The sequence below is a fragment of the Dendrobates tinctorius genome, unplaced genomic scaffold, assembly GCF_039654945.1.
Source record: "Dendrobates tinctorius isolate UK_male_01 unplaced genomic scaffold, ASM3965494v1 ptg000157l, whole genome shotgun sequence".
Classification (NCBI taxonomy): Eukaryota; Metazoa; Chordata; class Amphibia; order Anura; family Dendrobatidae; genus Dendrobates; species Dendrobates tinctorius.
In genome coordinates, this window is record NW_027361824.1 from 1,442,544 (window position 1) to 1,459,577 (window position 17,034).

The following is a 17,034-nucleotide window of genomic DNA, read 5'->3' on the forward strand; positions in this document are numbered from 1 at the left end:
TTTTTGTTAAAACCGTTTTAGCCCTTGCGGATTTAAATTTATAAAAGTTTATTTCACACCACATTCAGTCTCGTGTCTCGTCACTGCACCCTGTGAGCCTGCTCGAACCCTACACATGGACGCAGCTCAATATCAGAATCAGTCATGGACGGGCGCCCAACTTTTTCTTTATGGCTGACTCTATCTATTCATACACACTTTCTGTTCAGGATGGAGAAAGTGTTTTTATCACAAAGGCTTTGATAAATATTGGTACCAGACTTGCTCAAACCACAAAAACTAATCGCTGCTCTTCTTCACAAGCGGGGCGGCCATTGTTTCTCACACTGTAGTCACAAATGGACAATGTAACACAATCAAATCTGCACATCAGCGATTGGGAAGACAGCGTCCACGCACAAAGCACGGTGATAAGACTGTGTACCCAACAGAACATTTAGTATAACCAGAGTGTAGGGAATTTTAGACTCAGTCACTACAAATTTACCCTTTAAAGGTTTCAATTTTATTGATATAAAAATCTAATTCCCAACACAGGCCCCAAAACAAAAACAAAACTTGCACACGTGAAGTGTAGATACAAGTGTATATGTAGATAATTTTAGAAGGGAAAAAAAATAGCAGCACTCAAATTAAATGTGAAAAAAGTGGATACTTTACTGATCCTCAGATGGCATCTGAGGATCAGTAAAGTATCCACTTTTTTCACATTTAATTTGAGTGCTGCCTATTTTTTTTCCTTTTGTCATTTTGGCTGTTTGGACACTGCTGAATAGGTTTTGCACCTGCTGTATTTTGGTAGTGCTGCCCTTTTTTCTTGATTTTAGATAATTTTAGATATATAAAATATGTCTTACCCTGTGCTGGACTCTCACATGATTCCTTCCAACCAGCGGAGATCGGCACCCTAGAAAACTCAATGTTGCACCCCCGCTCTCACTGTCCTGGTTTATCCTCTATATCCAGAGATGAAATTGGTACTGTGAGGTGGCAGCTGGACAGGTGGTGGATGGGAGGTATGTGTCTCCGAGGTGCCAAGCCTCGGTGATGTAGGACCCAGAGAAGCAGGCTCCAGCACATTTAGCCCTGAAAGGTGTTTTAATGGTCCCGGATTAAGGGTCTGGGTTTTACGCGCAGCTAGTAGAGTTGGGTGGATCGGCTGCTCACTTACCTCCAGTCCAGGTCTTGGATAGTCTGATTTAAGGCAGCTGGGGCTGTCTTACTCTGTCTGTGTTTTGCAAGGTGAGGAGGCCTTGCATGTGCTGCTCAGATCCTGCTGGGGTCTGAGAGGAAAAGACTCACATTTAAACGTCTGAGCCCATGTTATATGGACCTGTTATTTTCCGTTTTGATCTATTATGCCTTTGTTTACCTGGAAGAGGCTGCTTTACTCTGTAAACCCTGATGGTTTATGAACTTATTTTAATAAACCACATGTTTGTTGGAACCAGCAAACTAAGTTCCATGTGTGAACCAGCATCTACTGCAGAGCCGATTCCTCACAAATGATGACCCAGATGACAGGTTATTGCTGTCTGGAAACAGCATGTCCTGGGTGAAAGCAGTTGTAATGATGCAAGCGCAGCCTGCAACCATGGACAAGCTAACTAAACACCTGTTACAGGCAAATCTTCAGCAACAAGTTCAGCAGGAGACCAACAAGCTGATACAACAGTTGCAGCTACAGCAGCAACTAAATCAGCTGCAACAGCAGCAGCAGGAACAGATGACGCTGCTGGCAGAGGCTGTCTGTGTCAGAGAAACCGCAACACCTCCAGGCCGAAGCGACGAGAACCAAGTGAGGAAAACCATCAGAGGGGCTTTTCAAAAGATGACTCTGGGAAATTACATTGAAGTGTTCCTGGCTGTGTTTGAGAGGGTGACGGTTCTTGAGAGACTATCACCGGAGCAGTGGGTGGAGGTTCTAGTGCCATATCTGACCTGTGAGCCATAGAAAGCATACTTTGATTTGGACCTACAAGACGCCAAAGAGTATGACAAACTTAAAGCTGAGATCTTGACTTTTCTGGGTGTAACCCTGGCAGTCAGAGCACAACGGGTCCTCCTCTGGGACTTTCAGCCTCTCTTAAAGAAGCAGATCAGGATTCTTCTAGGTATCGTGGCTATCGAAGCTTTGTCCCTAGCTTTACCGATAGCAGCCCTGCTGATGGATGTTCTGAAAGGGACGAAGTAGACTCTGGCTAATTGGTCTCCGGAAGCTCATGCAGCCTCCCAGGATCTGAAGCTGGTCCTCTGTAAACAGCCAGTTTGGTGGCGCCCAACTTCTCAGCGTTTGTGGTCCAGATGGAGGCATCGGATGTCGGGATGGGAGCAGGTTTATCCCAGGAGATTAATGGAGAGGAACGACCTGTAACGTCCATCAGTTGGAAGCTATCCACATGTTAGAGTAACTAACTACTCCATAGTGGAAAAAGAATGTTTGGCCATCAAGTGGGCGTTGTACACTCTCAGGTATTACCTGTTAGGTAGAAGGTTCAGTTTAGTGTCAGACCATGCCCCACTAAGGTGGATGCAAGAGAAGGGAAATAATGCCCGAGTAATGAGGTGGTACTGGAATTAACCATATATTAATGTTCTCACTTGTCTCACAGGGAGTATTACTCCTGCCTTGTCTACAAATGAGTATATTGGTAATCATAATAGATTTACTGATAATTTATACAGCAACCAATTGTACTGGAAAATCAACCATAAGTAATATTATTAAACTATCTCAAAGAGTAATGTAGAAATTGTTCCGGCCTCAACGTGTTCCCCTCATTTCTGAGGTTTCTCAGGAGGCTTTCAGATGATTATAGTTAAATTCCTAATGTGGTTCCAGTGCCATGATGTTCCATGCATTTTGTAAGAAATTGGTGAATTTTAGACTCGCCCTCATATATGTTCTTTTCTCTCTTAGGCCCTAGAAGTGAACAATGACCTGAATTGCGTGACGGTTTTCCTGCCCGACTTTGAGGAGCAGCTGAATAGACTGCGAGAGAATAGCGTGAGGGGTCCCCTGTATGGCATCCCAGTCTCCATAAAGGAACATGTCGCTTATCAGGTAACAGTCCCAACTGCTCCACGTCAGGCAGGGACACTAGTAGTGTCATCTATAGGATTAGATTGTAAGCTCTCTGGGGAAGGATTGGGGTATCCAGCTCTACTAAGATAAGTCTGAGGTGGAGCAGATATTCCTCACCAGGTCTCTGGGTGTATTTTCAGGGTCACCCCTCCACCTGTGGCCTGGTTCAGTATCTTGATGTTGTGGAGAAAGAGGACAGCGTCATTGTCAGTGTCTTAAAGAAGCAGGGAGCCATCGTGTTTGCCAAGACAAATGTTCCTCAAAGCCTTTTATGGTGAGTTCAGCTCTTCTTCTTAAAGTCATATTCCTCACTCTGGACTATATCTTCTTTTATCACGCACTAGATAGATGAGTAGATAGATGATAGTGTGGAGACATGGGGGTTCAGTGGGGTGCCCCGTTCCACTAGCCGAAACCGCGTGGACCAGGGAACGTTCCATCGAACGCCCGCTCTCCTTTTAACAGGGGCATAACGCTACTCAGGTAATGCAGGGTGAAGGTAAAACAGTGTGGCAATGCTTTACTGAACTACAAAACGGGCAGATAACACATAGAACAGTCCCAGCACAGTACCCTAATGGTGCACATTACAGCTGTTACTTCAGATTTTCCAGGGCCAACTATCCCACCTATGGCATGCTCACAAAGAGAAGGTAATGACAAGCTTAGGAAGATGACAGTCCATGCAAGGCCAGTTGACCGGAGGGTCACATCCTGGCTTCTCCAAACATCTCCATGGAGCCAGGCGACTGACGGATCTCGATTCTGGCTTTCACAAACCTATCCATGGTTCAATAGAGCAGATATGTATTCTTCCAGCCAGGGCCATGATCCCCTAAGCAGGCATCCTGTAGAATTAAAGCAAACATTAGCCATTCAAAGATCAACGTATAAGACTCATATGTCAACAGGGCATGGTTTGTGATCAACAAAAGAACAAATGCATAAATTCAAAAGTCAACATGTAGATAAGTCTATTCTTCCTGGTTTACTGAAAATGACGTCTGGTTAATTAAGATAAAATGCTGTGTCAACATTTTCCTTCCAGCTATGAGTGCAGTAACCCAATATATGGACACACTTTGAACCCCCACAACAAAGCCAAGGGGGCTTCAGGATCCTCTGGGGGAGAAGGAGCATTGATTGGTGGTGGAGGTTCTATTCTTGGCATAGGATCAGACCTTGGTGGCAGCATTCGGCTTCCGGCCAGCTTCTGTGGAATCGCTGGATTTAAGCCGACTCCGAACAGAATGAGGTAAATATATACGGTGTACACATGTATACATATACACCAAAGATCAATGATGAGGGATCAGACAAGGGTCAGAAAACAGTGTCCTGGGTAAGGAGAATGTTACTAAGAAAACGGTCAATGGCAGGGGTACAGAGCAACAGGCCAGGATACATGGAAAAGAAATAGTACAGAGGAAAAAATCCATGTACCAGCCACAAGGGGCAGCAAAGATCCAGAACCTCTTCCCGATGAAAACCCTCAGGACATGGCTGCAGCGTTGGCTCCTCTGTCAATAGGGTCTACATCTCATCTCTCTTCAGCTCTCTAGCTCAGGCCCTTATATACAGTATATAAGTGAGAGGCAGGATGGGCGATCTCTATTGCCTCTCAGTGGATGGACTGTATTAAAAAATCAGGATCACCAGACAGTCAGATGGGATGTAGACCTACATAGAATGTCCAGTGTCGGTGGACTTCCATCACAAAGGCGTCAACATCACTCACTTGGGTCTTAGAGGTGTTGCCAAACAGAAATAATCGTCCTCTGGAGTTTTTTTCTCTTATTTTATTCCCACAGCTGTATTAAATATTCCATCATTTTTTGTATTTATTTACTTTTAAATCTTCCCTACAGTTCCAGAGATGTGGGCCTTTATATTAAAAGGTCTGTGTTGAGCTTGTGCATTGGGCGCAGTCATGGGGGGGGGGGGGGGCAGATAAGGGTCTTCCCCAAACTGTTCCAACAAAGCTGAAGCTACAATTGTCCACAATGTCTTGTGCTGAAGATTAAGATGAAGCCCTTAGAGGGGCTGCAGGCTGGGGTGTTGGTGGGTTACTGGTTTTTGACAAATGATGGACACCCAGGCCTGCAGGGTTAGTAATGGCTGATGCTGTGCAGCACGTGGTGACGGCTCTCGCTGTGATCTCTCGTTTTATTTTGCAGTATGTGCGGCGTCCGACACATCGTTGATGGGATGACAACAGGTAAGCGTCTGCGTTTTATTCTGGATTCTCACACAACGACAATACCGTTACTGAAATGATCGTGAGAAATATTTTTGGTGTTTTGCGCATTTCCATTTCCACCTTTTTTAGGTCAGTTTTATATTATTTATATTTGGGCTTTTTTTTTTTGTTTTGTTGTTTTTTACTTCGCCTACTGAGCAGGGGTTTGAGGTCTTCAGCTGATTTTGACAATGTGTCAGAAATTTACTCCAGTCCCCCCCCCCCCAGTAATTTTTGCAACATTTTCCAAAACCTGCGCTAAAAAGCCACAAAAAACAAAAGATAATAAAGATAATAAAAAAGGAATTGATTAATTGGGCCCGTTATGTGTAACGGGGTCTAACCAAGCTGGGGTACCTCTTTTAGTACCACCCCGTGTTTTCGGAGGTCCGCTCTGCGTTGGCTGGAGTCTGAATGAATGACGCTGGCTGGAATTCCTTGGTTACATGGGCGCATATAAAAGATCACTGCTTCTCCACGTATTTACAGTCTGACAACACTTTACTCAGAGGACACAGAATATATCACACAGATACAGAGGGCAGGCCAATAGAAAAGCGGCAGGCCAGACATGCATTACAAAAGCCGCAGGTGGCCCGAGCCTGCCGAAGTTTACTGTGGGAATTACAAAGGTGGGGGGAGGGCGGACAAAAGGAGAATATCGTGTCCCCTCTGCCCAGGGCCGCAGCCTGTGGGCTGATGCATTAGGGACATGCATCTCACATAGAACCTCTTATACATACATATAACTGCACAACATATTCTGGGTGCTGAGTGGTTCTGTAACACGTAACATTGTCTGTTAGCTGACATCTCAGATGACGGAATGCTTTCCTGGCATGGATGGCACATGGTCCTTACACACCATGGCTGACTATTTGTGACTATCCAAAGGCTTTCTTCCATTTCCTGAGTAGTCAACGAAGCCGGATGATTGCCCGGTCACATATCCAACAAAGGTAGAGGAAAGCGTGCAGGGAGACATGAGATTCTAGGGTGATAGGGTGAGAAACTAAAACAGGTTCACAAAAGATAGACCGGGATAAATAAGGAGAACCAAAATAACAAACAGAACAAGTAAAACCTCCTATGGGAAGAAGGGACAGGTGCTGGGGTGGAAAATTCGCAAATTCACAGCAGGAAAAACAACTTGGGCTTGGGACAAGTTAAACCCCTAGCAGAGGAGCGGGAACTCCAAACATCAATCTATATAGGGAAGTATAACCAGCATGTGAGGTAAGTGAAAGTTGAACATAAAAAGCCCATCCCAAAATGTGATAGGACAGAGCCAAAAGGGAAAATGGAAAACACCTGAAGCGAAGTCAACCAAGAAAGGAAAACCAAGACAAAACAAGAAATTGAAATTTGGACAGAGACATAAAGGACTGTAGCTGAGCACAGAGGGAAGCTGACCATGCAGGATAAGCTCACCGGAGTGAATCCTGAAACTGAGCCATGACATTACTCCTATCTTACACAGTATGTCCAATTTTATCATTACAATCTTTCCCATCCTCTTCTCTCCCATGTCATCATCCTGTGACCAGGACTCGTTCCAAGTTGATTGCTTAATGTTGCTATTCTAATATGGATTCATACTGAAACAGATTCACAGGTTTGATCCCCATACAGGGCAGTGAAAGGGCAGGTTTACCAACTTAAAGGGGTTGTCCGTTTTTTATTTTAATTTAATGCCAGGCTAAAAATTGTTTGCAGTTGGGCTTCTTTAAAAATAATTTAGCATTGTTAGTTTTTACAGGCTCTTTGTTTCATTGTATATTCAACTCTGTGGTCATAGATCAACTGAGAGAAGCTAAAAAAAAGACACATATAAGAGAGGTATAAAGAGTTAACTCCTCATCAGATAAAGGCTGGCTTACTGACAGATTCTCCGTTAATTCATTCTGCCACCAGTAATGGACAGTGCAACACGGAGGCTGCAGACGGCAAACGATGCAAAACCTTTAATGAAACCTAAATGAAAAAAATATATATTTTTAGCCCAAAATACATGCATCTAAGTAATGGAAGAAAATTGGGCTGAAAGGTTGTCAACCCCTCCAATAGGCTTAATTCATGGAAAATTCAAAATATTTGGAAAACGTCACAGGTCACAATGCAACACCGTAGGAAGTCATTACATCCGTCGTGACAATGTGTCACTGTAATTTTAATGTCGCCCCACACATATTACCGTGTCGCTCGAAGCTTCAGCGCTGACTCTAGTAGGGGAACACAGATCTGCTAACCACTACCCTAAAAGGTGATGTACAATCACCACCATTGAAGAGATGTCTCATCTTTTCATCCATTTATCCATCATGCAAGTTAGGAAGACGTCCCCTTCACCATAGGAGTCGGAGACAGCAGCAGATACAGACAGAAGAGACCCCTGTGCAAGAACAATATATAGCCCCTTTCCAGTCCAGAAGTTCATCATAAGGCACAATTCCACCTGCTTTGGAGGCAGTAGTAGTCCCCGTAATTCTTGGGTGGCACCAATATTTTCACCACTGGTGGAGACATCTCACCCATCCATCTGTTCTGGGAGATGTTTAGCTCACACACACTATGGGAGCTACGGAGAAGACGTCTCACTTAGTCAGTTAGTTCAGCAGCAGTAGGGGGCGACACTTGAGGCACGTCTATTGGGCATCTTGTGGCAGGACTGATGATTTTTATGTCTTTCATTTCAGTGCCATTTTGCATTGGGCCGATGGCAAGAGACATGGACAGTCTGGTCCTCACCATGAAGGCTTTATGGTGTGATGAGTTGTTCCATCTGGACCCATATATTCCCCCAATTTATTTCAATGAGAAGGTAATGATAATGGTGGGCCACTGGGGAGGTGCCAGATGTTGCAGAAGGGCCAGCTGTTGCACTTGTGGTTTGCATAGGACCCCCGGGGGCACTCCTGTAGCGGTGGTGTCTGGCTGCAGGCTTTGGAGCTCCCGTTGTGTTGGTGCAATCTTGAGCAGCCAGACACACAGATGAACTTGTAAACATAACAATTTTACTGAAAGAGGTAAAGGGGTACAGTCTATCTCTTAAACGCAAAAGTTCACGGTGCATTGTGCATATGAAAGTAATGATTCTCTCCTCGGGAGACAAGCGAGGTTATGGCCTCTCAGGGCGGCTGGAACAGAGTTCTCTTCACTTGCTATTAGGCGCAGTCCATGAAATATTACACTGATGAAGGGACTTATTGACTCTCCGTGGAAACACACTAAAGTGTGGAAGTACTCACAGTTTTGAGCCTAACGTTCCCTATTGTTCTGGTCCCGGCTAGAAACAAACAGGATAACCATCAGGCAAGAGAGCCACATATGCAGCATTATCTCTCCTGGCAGGATGAGGCTTCACTCCTTTGTGGAGGAGATTATTAGGAGAAAAAATGTCCCCCCAGCATGAACTGGCATGGAAACTATGCTGGGAGTAGTAGTGTTTGCTTCCTCGGGCAGCTTGAACCGCCCAGAACTGGAAGTTACCTCAGGAAGTCTGTGAGCCCTGAGCTCTTTTTTTATGGCAGCTTGTTGTGAGGAGAATAATCACTTAACTTTCATATACACATTGGCCAGTTGATGTCAGCAAAGCACATTTATGAGTCGTCAGTATACAATGCAATGTATTACATTTTCTAACTCGCAAGGCCCAAACTAATGCTGACACAATGGAACAAATCTACTGCCACACAACAACTGCCTCATTCAGCAGCAGTAGAATGGGTACCAAGATACAGTGCTGTGCAATTTAATTGGGACAAAGCATTTTTTTTTTAAGTAAAATCGTAAGTTGGTTACCAGTCAGTGATTCAAACCAGTTTTAACTGCTTTGAACAGGTGAGTGCCTGTTCAAAGCAGTTAAAACTGGTTTGAATCACTGACTGGTAACCAACTTACGATTTTACTTAAAAAAATGCTTTGTCCCAATTAATTTGCACAGCACTGTACCACAATGAGACGTAACAATGTGATGTATGGAGGTTTCCATGGTAAGTAAGAGAAGCAGTTAGGAAAGTGGTCTTGCAGTTGTCTTAAGAAAGGGAACCCAAGAGATAATGGGGCTTCTATAGAACACTGGGGGTGGAAGAATGGGGGAATTGATCCATAGGATAATGTTATTTTGCCCTGATTTGGGTATTTCCTGATCTTCCTCCATGTTTTGCAGACATTCTCCTCCACCGCTCCCCTCCGCATTGGATACTATACAGAGGATGGATTTTTCCAAACTAATCCTGGAATGAGACGGGTTGTACTGGAGGCCAAACAGCTTCTGGAGGAGGCTGGGCACCAGGTGAGGGCACATTGGTCATTCATGGTCCAGGTTTGTTCTCACTCTTGGACATTCTTGTGTATTGCTGAATGCAAAGCTCGTCCCCATTGCTATGACGCATCTTACCATGATCTCCACCGGAGCAGACTCTTGGTTTAGGAAATAAGTAGTCACCCAGATATCACCCTGCTGAGTGAGAAGACCTATTCTGGCCTTCTCATCATTGGTAATAACTGGTACAATGGAGGCCATGGTGCATAGACTTCCCTAAGGAGTGTGAGGATATAGTAGAAAACGTTGGAGGAAGATTTATTGCTGTCTACAGATTAACACAAGGCCTTAAAGGGAAAACTTCACAGAGGTAGAGAGGTCACAGTCCAGTCCCCAACAGCTGGACAGAGCATGAAGAATGGGGAAATCTGCCTTTAAGCACAGATCAGCTGGCAGTCGATCCGCGTAGACTGCGGAGGCAGCGCTCCAACCTGGGTGCGAAACCGATGTGTGTAATTCAAAGGCAACGCGACATTTCAACTACAAGAGACTCGAGAACAGCTTGGACCTAGTCGAAATAACGCAGAGCATTTTGATTACATCTCGGCCTTCCTTGAGCATCTAGTGGCTGAAACATTGCATTGCATAGTGGCTCAGTGGTTAACATTGTCATCTCACAGCGCTGATGTCCTCAGATCAAGCTCAACATCTAAAAGGAAATTATATCTTCTCTCCGAGTTTGCTGGGTTTCTCCGATTTTCTAACAAACTCCAAAGATATACTGATGGGGAATGTAGATTGTGAGCCTCAATGGGGACAGTGATGATAATGTATGAAAAGCGCTGTGGAATTAATGGCGCTATATAAGTGAGTAGCTTAAAAATTGCATTTCGATTATGATGCACTGGTTTTCCACCAACTATAGAGCGCTGCCTCCTCGTCTTATCTACTGTTATGTATGACTGGGGGTCAATGGGACGTGTGACTCTTCATGAGCTTTGGAGCCTGGAGTCCTTTTATCGCAATGATTTTCTTCAATTGTGGGCTGTAACATTCTTCACTCAGGAATATTCTAGACGCGTCTGTGCTTTAGGCTGGTGAAGGCCACAGGTCATATAGGTGTATGGGTGGCTCTCCACCTACCTGGCACAAAAATCATGTCTATTTGTGGCCTGTGTACGTCCTCCTCCACATTCGGCTTTTTAACCTTCTCTTTTGTCCACAGCTCATCCCATTTCAGCCCCCACGGGTAGACGACGCGTTTCAGATGTTATTGAAAGCTCTCGTTTCAGATGGAGGGAGATCGCTAGTGGAACAGTTGTACGTGTATTGTAAATGTCCTATGCTGGGGTTCACATACTTACTGCACACAGGTTCAGGCTCCAGTGCTTGTATAGATACAATGATACGTGCAGGTGGGGGTCTTCTTCCTGGAAGGCAGCTGACATTTTATAACTAGAGGTGGATGTGATGGACGACCTGAAATATGCAGAGAAGATGGATGGTGGAACAAATCTACGGACGCTCCCCTCGTGTGTATGGGTGGGCCACATAACCTCTGTCTCTTATATTCCCATCAGTGACAATAACTTTGTGGACCCCAACTTGGAGGAGTCTTTATTTTTCTACAAAATGTCTGGTGTGATGAAGAAGATCCTCGCATTCATTCTCCGCCCTTTTGTAAGTAGAGGCACCTGATGGCGCTGTCCACAGAAAGTGGAAATATTCCCATATTATCGTCACAAAAATGCATAAATCCTTCCTGCATCATTAAGTGTAACCTCAAACTATCCGATGGGAACCACAGATGGTTCTGGAGAGCAGACGTCTGTCCACCATGTAAAAATGCAGCACTTTAGAACAGACCACAGAAATGAATGGTTCTTCAAGAAAAGAAAAGAGTAAATAGAGGTTTATCGGTAAAATAATACGGCCATTGTCATGGAAACCATACAAGTAATTCTACTGAAATAAATGGTGACACCGATACAGCTGAAAATGTAGAGTTCCTGATGTCCAACACCATTATTATAGAGTTCATACGGCCGAGAACTTGTTTAGTTGTAGATTCGGTTTTCAGTTTCCATCGAGGTGGAGACGCCTGTTTTTCTCTGTTTATTGTCATGTCAAAATTTTTCCTGTAACGAAGTTATTTTCTTTTCTTCTCAGTTTCCCAGAATTTCCAGGAGCTTAAGCTCATTGTGTGGAGCAAGGTGAGGCCCGTTCTCGTACACCCGTCCTATTTTGTCCTGTCCTCATACTCCTATGTTGTTCTATCCCAATAACTATGGCCTCATACACTTGTTCGATTCTGTGCTCATAATCCTGTCCTGTTGTATCCTGATAATCATGACCTCATACATCTGTACTTCTGTCTTCCAACACTGGTCCTGTTTTGTTCTCATACTCTCATGCTGTTCTATCCTGATATTCCTGGTGTCATACATCTGTCATGTTTTGTACTGATATTCTGTCCTCATACACCCATCCTATTCTGTCCTGATAATCATAGCCTCATACGCCTGGCCTGTTCTATCCTCATCATCCCATCCTGTTCTATCCTGGTACTCCTGTCCTCATACACCCGTCCTGTTCTATTCTGGTACTCCTGTCCTCATACACCTGTCCTGCTCTATCCTGGCACTCCTGTCTTCATACACCTGTCCTGTTCTGTACTGATAATCATCGCCTCATACGCCTGGCCTGTTCTATCCTCATCATCCCATCCTGTTCTATCCTGGTACTCCTGTCCTCATACACCCGTCCTGTTCTATTCTGGTACTCCTGTCCTCATACACCTGTCCTGCTCTATCCTGGCACTCCTGTCTTCATACACCTGTCCTGTTCTGTACTGATAATCATAGCCTCATACGCCTGGCCTGTTCTATCCTCATCATCCCATCCTGTTCTATCCTGGTACTCCTGTCCTCATACACCCGTCCTGTTCTATTCTGGTACTCCTGTCCTCATACACGTGTCCTGCTCTATCCTGGCACTCCTGATTTCATACAAATGTCCTGTTCTGTACTGATAATCATCGCCTCATATGCCTGTTCTGTTCTATCCTCATCATCCCATCCTGTTCTATCCTGATCTCCTGTCCTCATTCACCCGTCCTGTTCTATTCTGGTACCCCTGTCCTCATACACCTGTCCTGCTCTATCCTGGCACTCCTCCTGTCTTTATACACCTGTCCTGTTCTGTACTGATAATCATCGCCTCATATGCCTGTTCTGTTCTATCCTCATGATCCCATCCTATTCTATCCTGGTACTCCTATCCTCATACACCCATCCTGCTCTATCATGATACTCCTGTCCTCATAGCCCTGTCCTGTTCTTATCCTAGTACTCCTGTCCTCATACACCCATCCTGTTCTATCCTGGTACTCCTGTCCTCATACACCCATCCTGTTCTATCCTGGCACTGCTGTCCTCATACACCCATCCTGTTCTATCCTGGTACTCCTGTCCTCATACACCCATCCTGTTTTATTCTGGTACTCCTGTCCTCATACACCCATCCTGTTTTATCCTGGTACTCCTGTCCTCATACACCCATCCTGTTCTATCCTGGCACTCCTGTCCTCACACACCCATCCTGTTCTGTCCTGATAATCATAGCCTCATAAGCTTGGCCTGTTCTATCCTCATCATCCCATCCTGTTCTATCATGATACTTCAATCTTCATACCCCCGTCCTGTTTTAACCTAGTACTCCAATCTTCATACACCCATCCTGTTTTATCCTGGTACTCCTGTCTTCATACACCTGTCCTATTCTTTCCTGATAATCATGGCCTCATACGCCTGGCCTGTTCTATCCTCATGTTCCCATCCTGTTCTATTCTGGTACTCCTATCTTCATACAAGCATCCTGTTTTATCCTGGTACTCCTGTCCTCGTACACCCATCCTGTTTTATCCTGGTACTCCTGTCCTCGTACACCCATCCTGTTTTATCCTGGTACTCCTGTCCTCGTACACCCATCCTGTTCTAGCCTGGTACTCCTGTCCTCGTACACCCATCCTGTTCTAGCCTGGTACTCCTGTCCTCATTCTCCAATCTTCATCTACCTGTCCTATGATAATCTCGTACGCCTGTCCTCATACCCCCGTTCTGACTTGTTTGTATCCTTGTTTCCTGCCCTCGTACCTGTTTCTGATATCTGGTATAAAGGTGTTGTTTCCTGTCTCCCCCATCTAGGTCTGTGAAGGATCACTGGGCTGAGCAGATAGAGATGGAGGTACAGAATGTAGTGTTATATGAAGCTTACACAGATTTTTTTTCTCTATCATGTACAGATCACACACGACAGGACACTTCATGAGTAACAAGTCCCTCACTTATTGCATTACTCATAGTGTGAAGTGTTGGGACACAATGTGTTGGTGAGCTGCAGAGAAGCTCAGAGGAATCCACTGTCCTCTCCGCTACTGACTCTAGACATTTACATGTATGCAATTCCTGAACCTATAACAGATATGTCTGAGACCTCCATGTGTCAGCGAGATTCTGACTAATAAGTGTCAGTGTAAGGTCGGACTCAGGCACCTTACTGAAGCCCTGTGTGCACATCCACATCATGGACGGGCGCTGGGTTCGCCTTTCTTTCATGCATTTTCTGGTCCATAAAACCGACCAATGAAGGATGTGATTTCTTTTTTATCCATGCAGACAAGCAAAATCTGTGCAAAATGGTCCGCGTGCACTGGAACATTAGCTCTAATAAAGGTGTGAGAATATCATCATAAAATGAATTTAAGTTCTTCAGTACAGAAAGTGACTCTCCTCTATTCTATAGAGTCATTACACACAGAGTGATCTATCTCACGGGTTTATTTCTGGTAATGTTGATGATTATGGCTTACAGCCAATGAAAAGCCAAAAGTCATTATCTCAGTAAATTAGAATACTTTATAACACCACCTTGAAAAATGATTGTAAAATCTGAAATGTTGTCCTCCTGAAATGTATGGTCAGTAAATGCCCTCAATACTTGGTCGTGGCTCCTTCTGCATCAATTACTGCATCAATGCAGCGTGGCATGGAGGCGATCAGCCTGTGGCACTGCTGAGGGGTTATGGAAGCCCAGGTTGCTTTGATAGCAGCCTTCAGCTCATCTGCATTGTTGGGTCTGGTGTCTCTCATCTTCCTCTTGACAATACTCCATAGATTCTCTATGGGGTAAAGGTCAGGCGAGTTTGCTGCCAATCAAGCCCAGTGATACTGTTGTTTTTACACCAGATATTGGTACTTTTGGCAGTGTGGACAGGGGCCAAGTCTTGCTGGAGAATGACATTTCCATCTCCAAAAAGCTTGTTGACAGATGGAAGCAAGGTACTCCCTCACCATCATCCAAAACTTTGCACTCATTGTGAGAGTACCCCGCTTCTCAGGGCCACTGCGATGGGTGGGTCTGAGGAAACTCTCCCAGAACTTTGCCAGTGTTTCCCTGCCTCTGCTGGATTTTAGTTGTGTCTCTCTCACCTGTACTCCTTGGTTGTCCAACAAACTGTGACATCTGCCTCCAGCATTTTCAGATGGAAATTTTTTTTAATAATTCTGCAACAATGTCCTTCTGGCACTGCAACATTTTAGTACACCTATCTGCCTCTGGAAGAAGAGATTGAAAGCTCCCCTTGTAGCGTGGGTCTAGAAGTGTCACCAACTAGTATTGACTGTCAGCCAAAACTTTGACAATACGAGAGTCATGGGAAAGGCAGCGCAACATAGTCAGCCATGCGTGGCAGACTGCTAACAGGCAAGACATCCGTGTCCTCACCAAGAGGATGACTGACCATGCTCTCCTCCTCTTCCCTGTCCTCAGGCCATCCATGCTGAACAGACGGTATGACAGTTGTGCTTGTTGTACCGTCTATAGCGCATGAAAGTAGCTCCTGTTCTTCCTCCTCCTCCTCTTCCTCATTGTCAACCAATCCACGTTGGGATGACATGAGGGCTGTGTGTAATCACCTTGTATGCTTCCTTGCTTCATCTCATCGTGCTCCGCCTGCAATGCCACCTCTTTGATTGTGAGCAGAGAGCATTTCAGAAGACAGAGGCGGGATGGTGATGCTAATTATGGCGTCATCGCCGCTCACCATCTTGGTGGACTTCTCAAAGTTTTGGAGGATGGTACATATGTCTGACATCCATGCCCACTCCTGAGGTCTTATGTGTGGAGTCTGACCTGAATACCGACGGCCTTGTTGATGCTGGTAGTCAACAACTGCCCTCTTCTGCTCACAAATCCTTTTCAACATCTGCAGTGTAGAGTTCCAATGCGTGGGGACATCACACACCAGTCGGTGAGCCGGAATCTGCAAACGCTACTGAAGCACGGCAAGGGTGGCGGAAGATGGAGCTGACTTTCTAAAATGGGCACAGAGGCAGATCTGACAGCTCCGGGTAGCTTTTGAGAAACTGTTGAACAACAGGGATAAGCACATGGGCCAGGCGTGGTACGTCTGTGAGCTTGCCTCGCCTCAGAGCCGCCACCAGGTTTCGGCCATTGTCACACACGACCATTCCTGGCTGTAGGTTCAGCAGTGTCAGACACACATCTGCCTGCTTTTTCAGAGCTGTCCACAACTCTTCAGCATTGTGCGGTTTGTCACCTAAGCATATTAGCTTCAGTACAGCCTATTGACGCTTGGCTGAGTCAGTGCTGCAGTGCTTCCAGCTTGTGACTGATGTGGTCATTACCGAGATGGAGGCTGAAGAGGAGGAGGATGAGGTGCAGGAGCTGTAGACTGTGGGTGCAACCCTGATTGACGTAGGGCCCGCATTCCTCGGCGTCGGGAGGATGTGTTCCATCCCAAGGTCCCTCTGTGTCCCAGCTTTCACTATGTTAACCCAGTGTGAAGCCAGCAAGATGTAGCACCCCTGCCCACAAGCACTTGTCCACGTGTCTGTGGTTAGCTGGACTTTCCAAGTAACTGCATTGTTGAGGGCACGGGTAATGTTGTGGGACACGTGGTTGTGTAATGCCGGGACGGCACACCGGACGAGAGACTGTAAGAGCTAGGACCAGAGTGGGGTTGCGGGACTGGAGTATAGACAGCAGGACAGAGCAGGAACACGGGAGGCAGGACCGAAGTAGGACTGCAGGGCTGGAGCTTAGATAGCAGGATGGAGCAGGATCACGGGAGGTAGGACTGCAGGACTGGAGCATAGATATCAGGATGGAGCAGAAACACCAGAGTACAGGACTGAGACTGTGGCAGGAACCACGGAGTACAGGAATGAGAGACTGCGACAGGAACACGAGGAAGCAGGACCTAGTGTGCTAGCAAACACAACGATCAGGCACCTCCCTCAAAGGAGAACTGCCTGATATGCCCCTGTCTGAACTGCCATTGGTCCGGTGGTGCTTCCGGGTCATGGCATTGCCGGAGCATAAGTGACAGGAGGGAGGCGCAGCCGCGGCCTATGGCGCATGCGC

At 45.6% G+C, this 17,034-nt stretch overlaps 1 protein-coding gene across 4 annotated transcripts in view; it reads left to right on the forward strand.

Annotated features, from left to right (window-relative positions):
• LOC141051510 (vitamin D3 hydroxylase-associated protein-like) overlaps positions 1–17,034 on the forward strand; it is a 64,739-nt gene that overhangs the window by 39,791 nt on the left and 7,914 nt on the right. For all 4 annotated transcript variants that reach the window (XM_073548443.1, XM_073548444.1, XM_073548446.1 and 1 more), the window contains 10 exons: positions 2,921–3,064; positions 3,226–3,359; positions 4,134–4,340; positions 5,263–5,303; positions 8,021–8,145; positions 9,493–9,618; positions 10,814–10,908; positions 11,169–11,268; positions 11,758–11,801; positions 13,794–13,833. In XM_073548443.1, the coding sequence (XP_073404544.1) occupies positions 2,921–3,064; positions 3,226–3,359; positions 4,134–4,340; positions 5,263–5,303; positions 8,021–8,145; positions 9,493–9,618; positions 10,814–10,908; positions 11,169–11,268; positions 11,758–11,801; positions 13,794–13,833 (1,056 nt within the window). The remainder of the gene's footprint in view (positions 1–2,920; positions 3,065–3,225; positions 3,360–4,133; positions 4,341–5,262; positions 5,304–8,020; positions 8,146–9,492; positions 9,619–10,813; positions 10,909–11,168; positions 11,269–11,757; positions 11,802–13,793; positions 13,834–17,034) is intronic.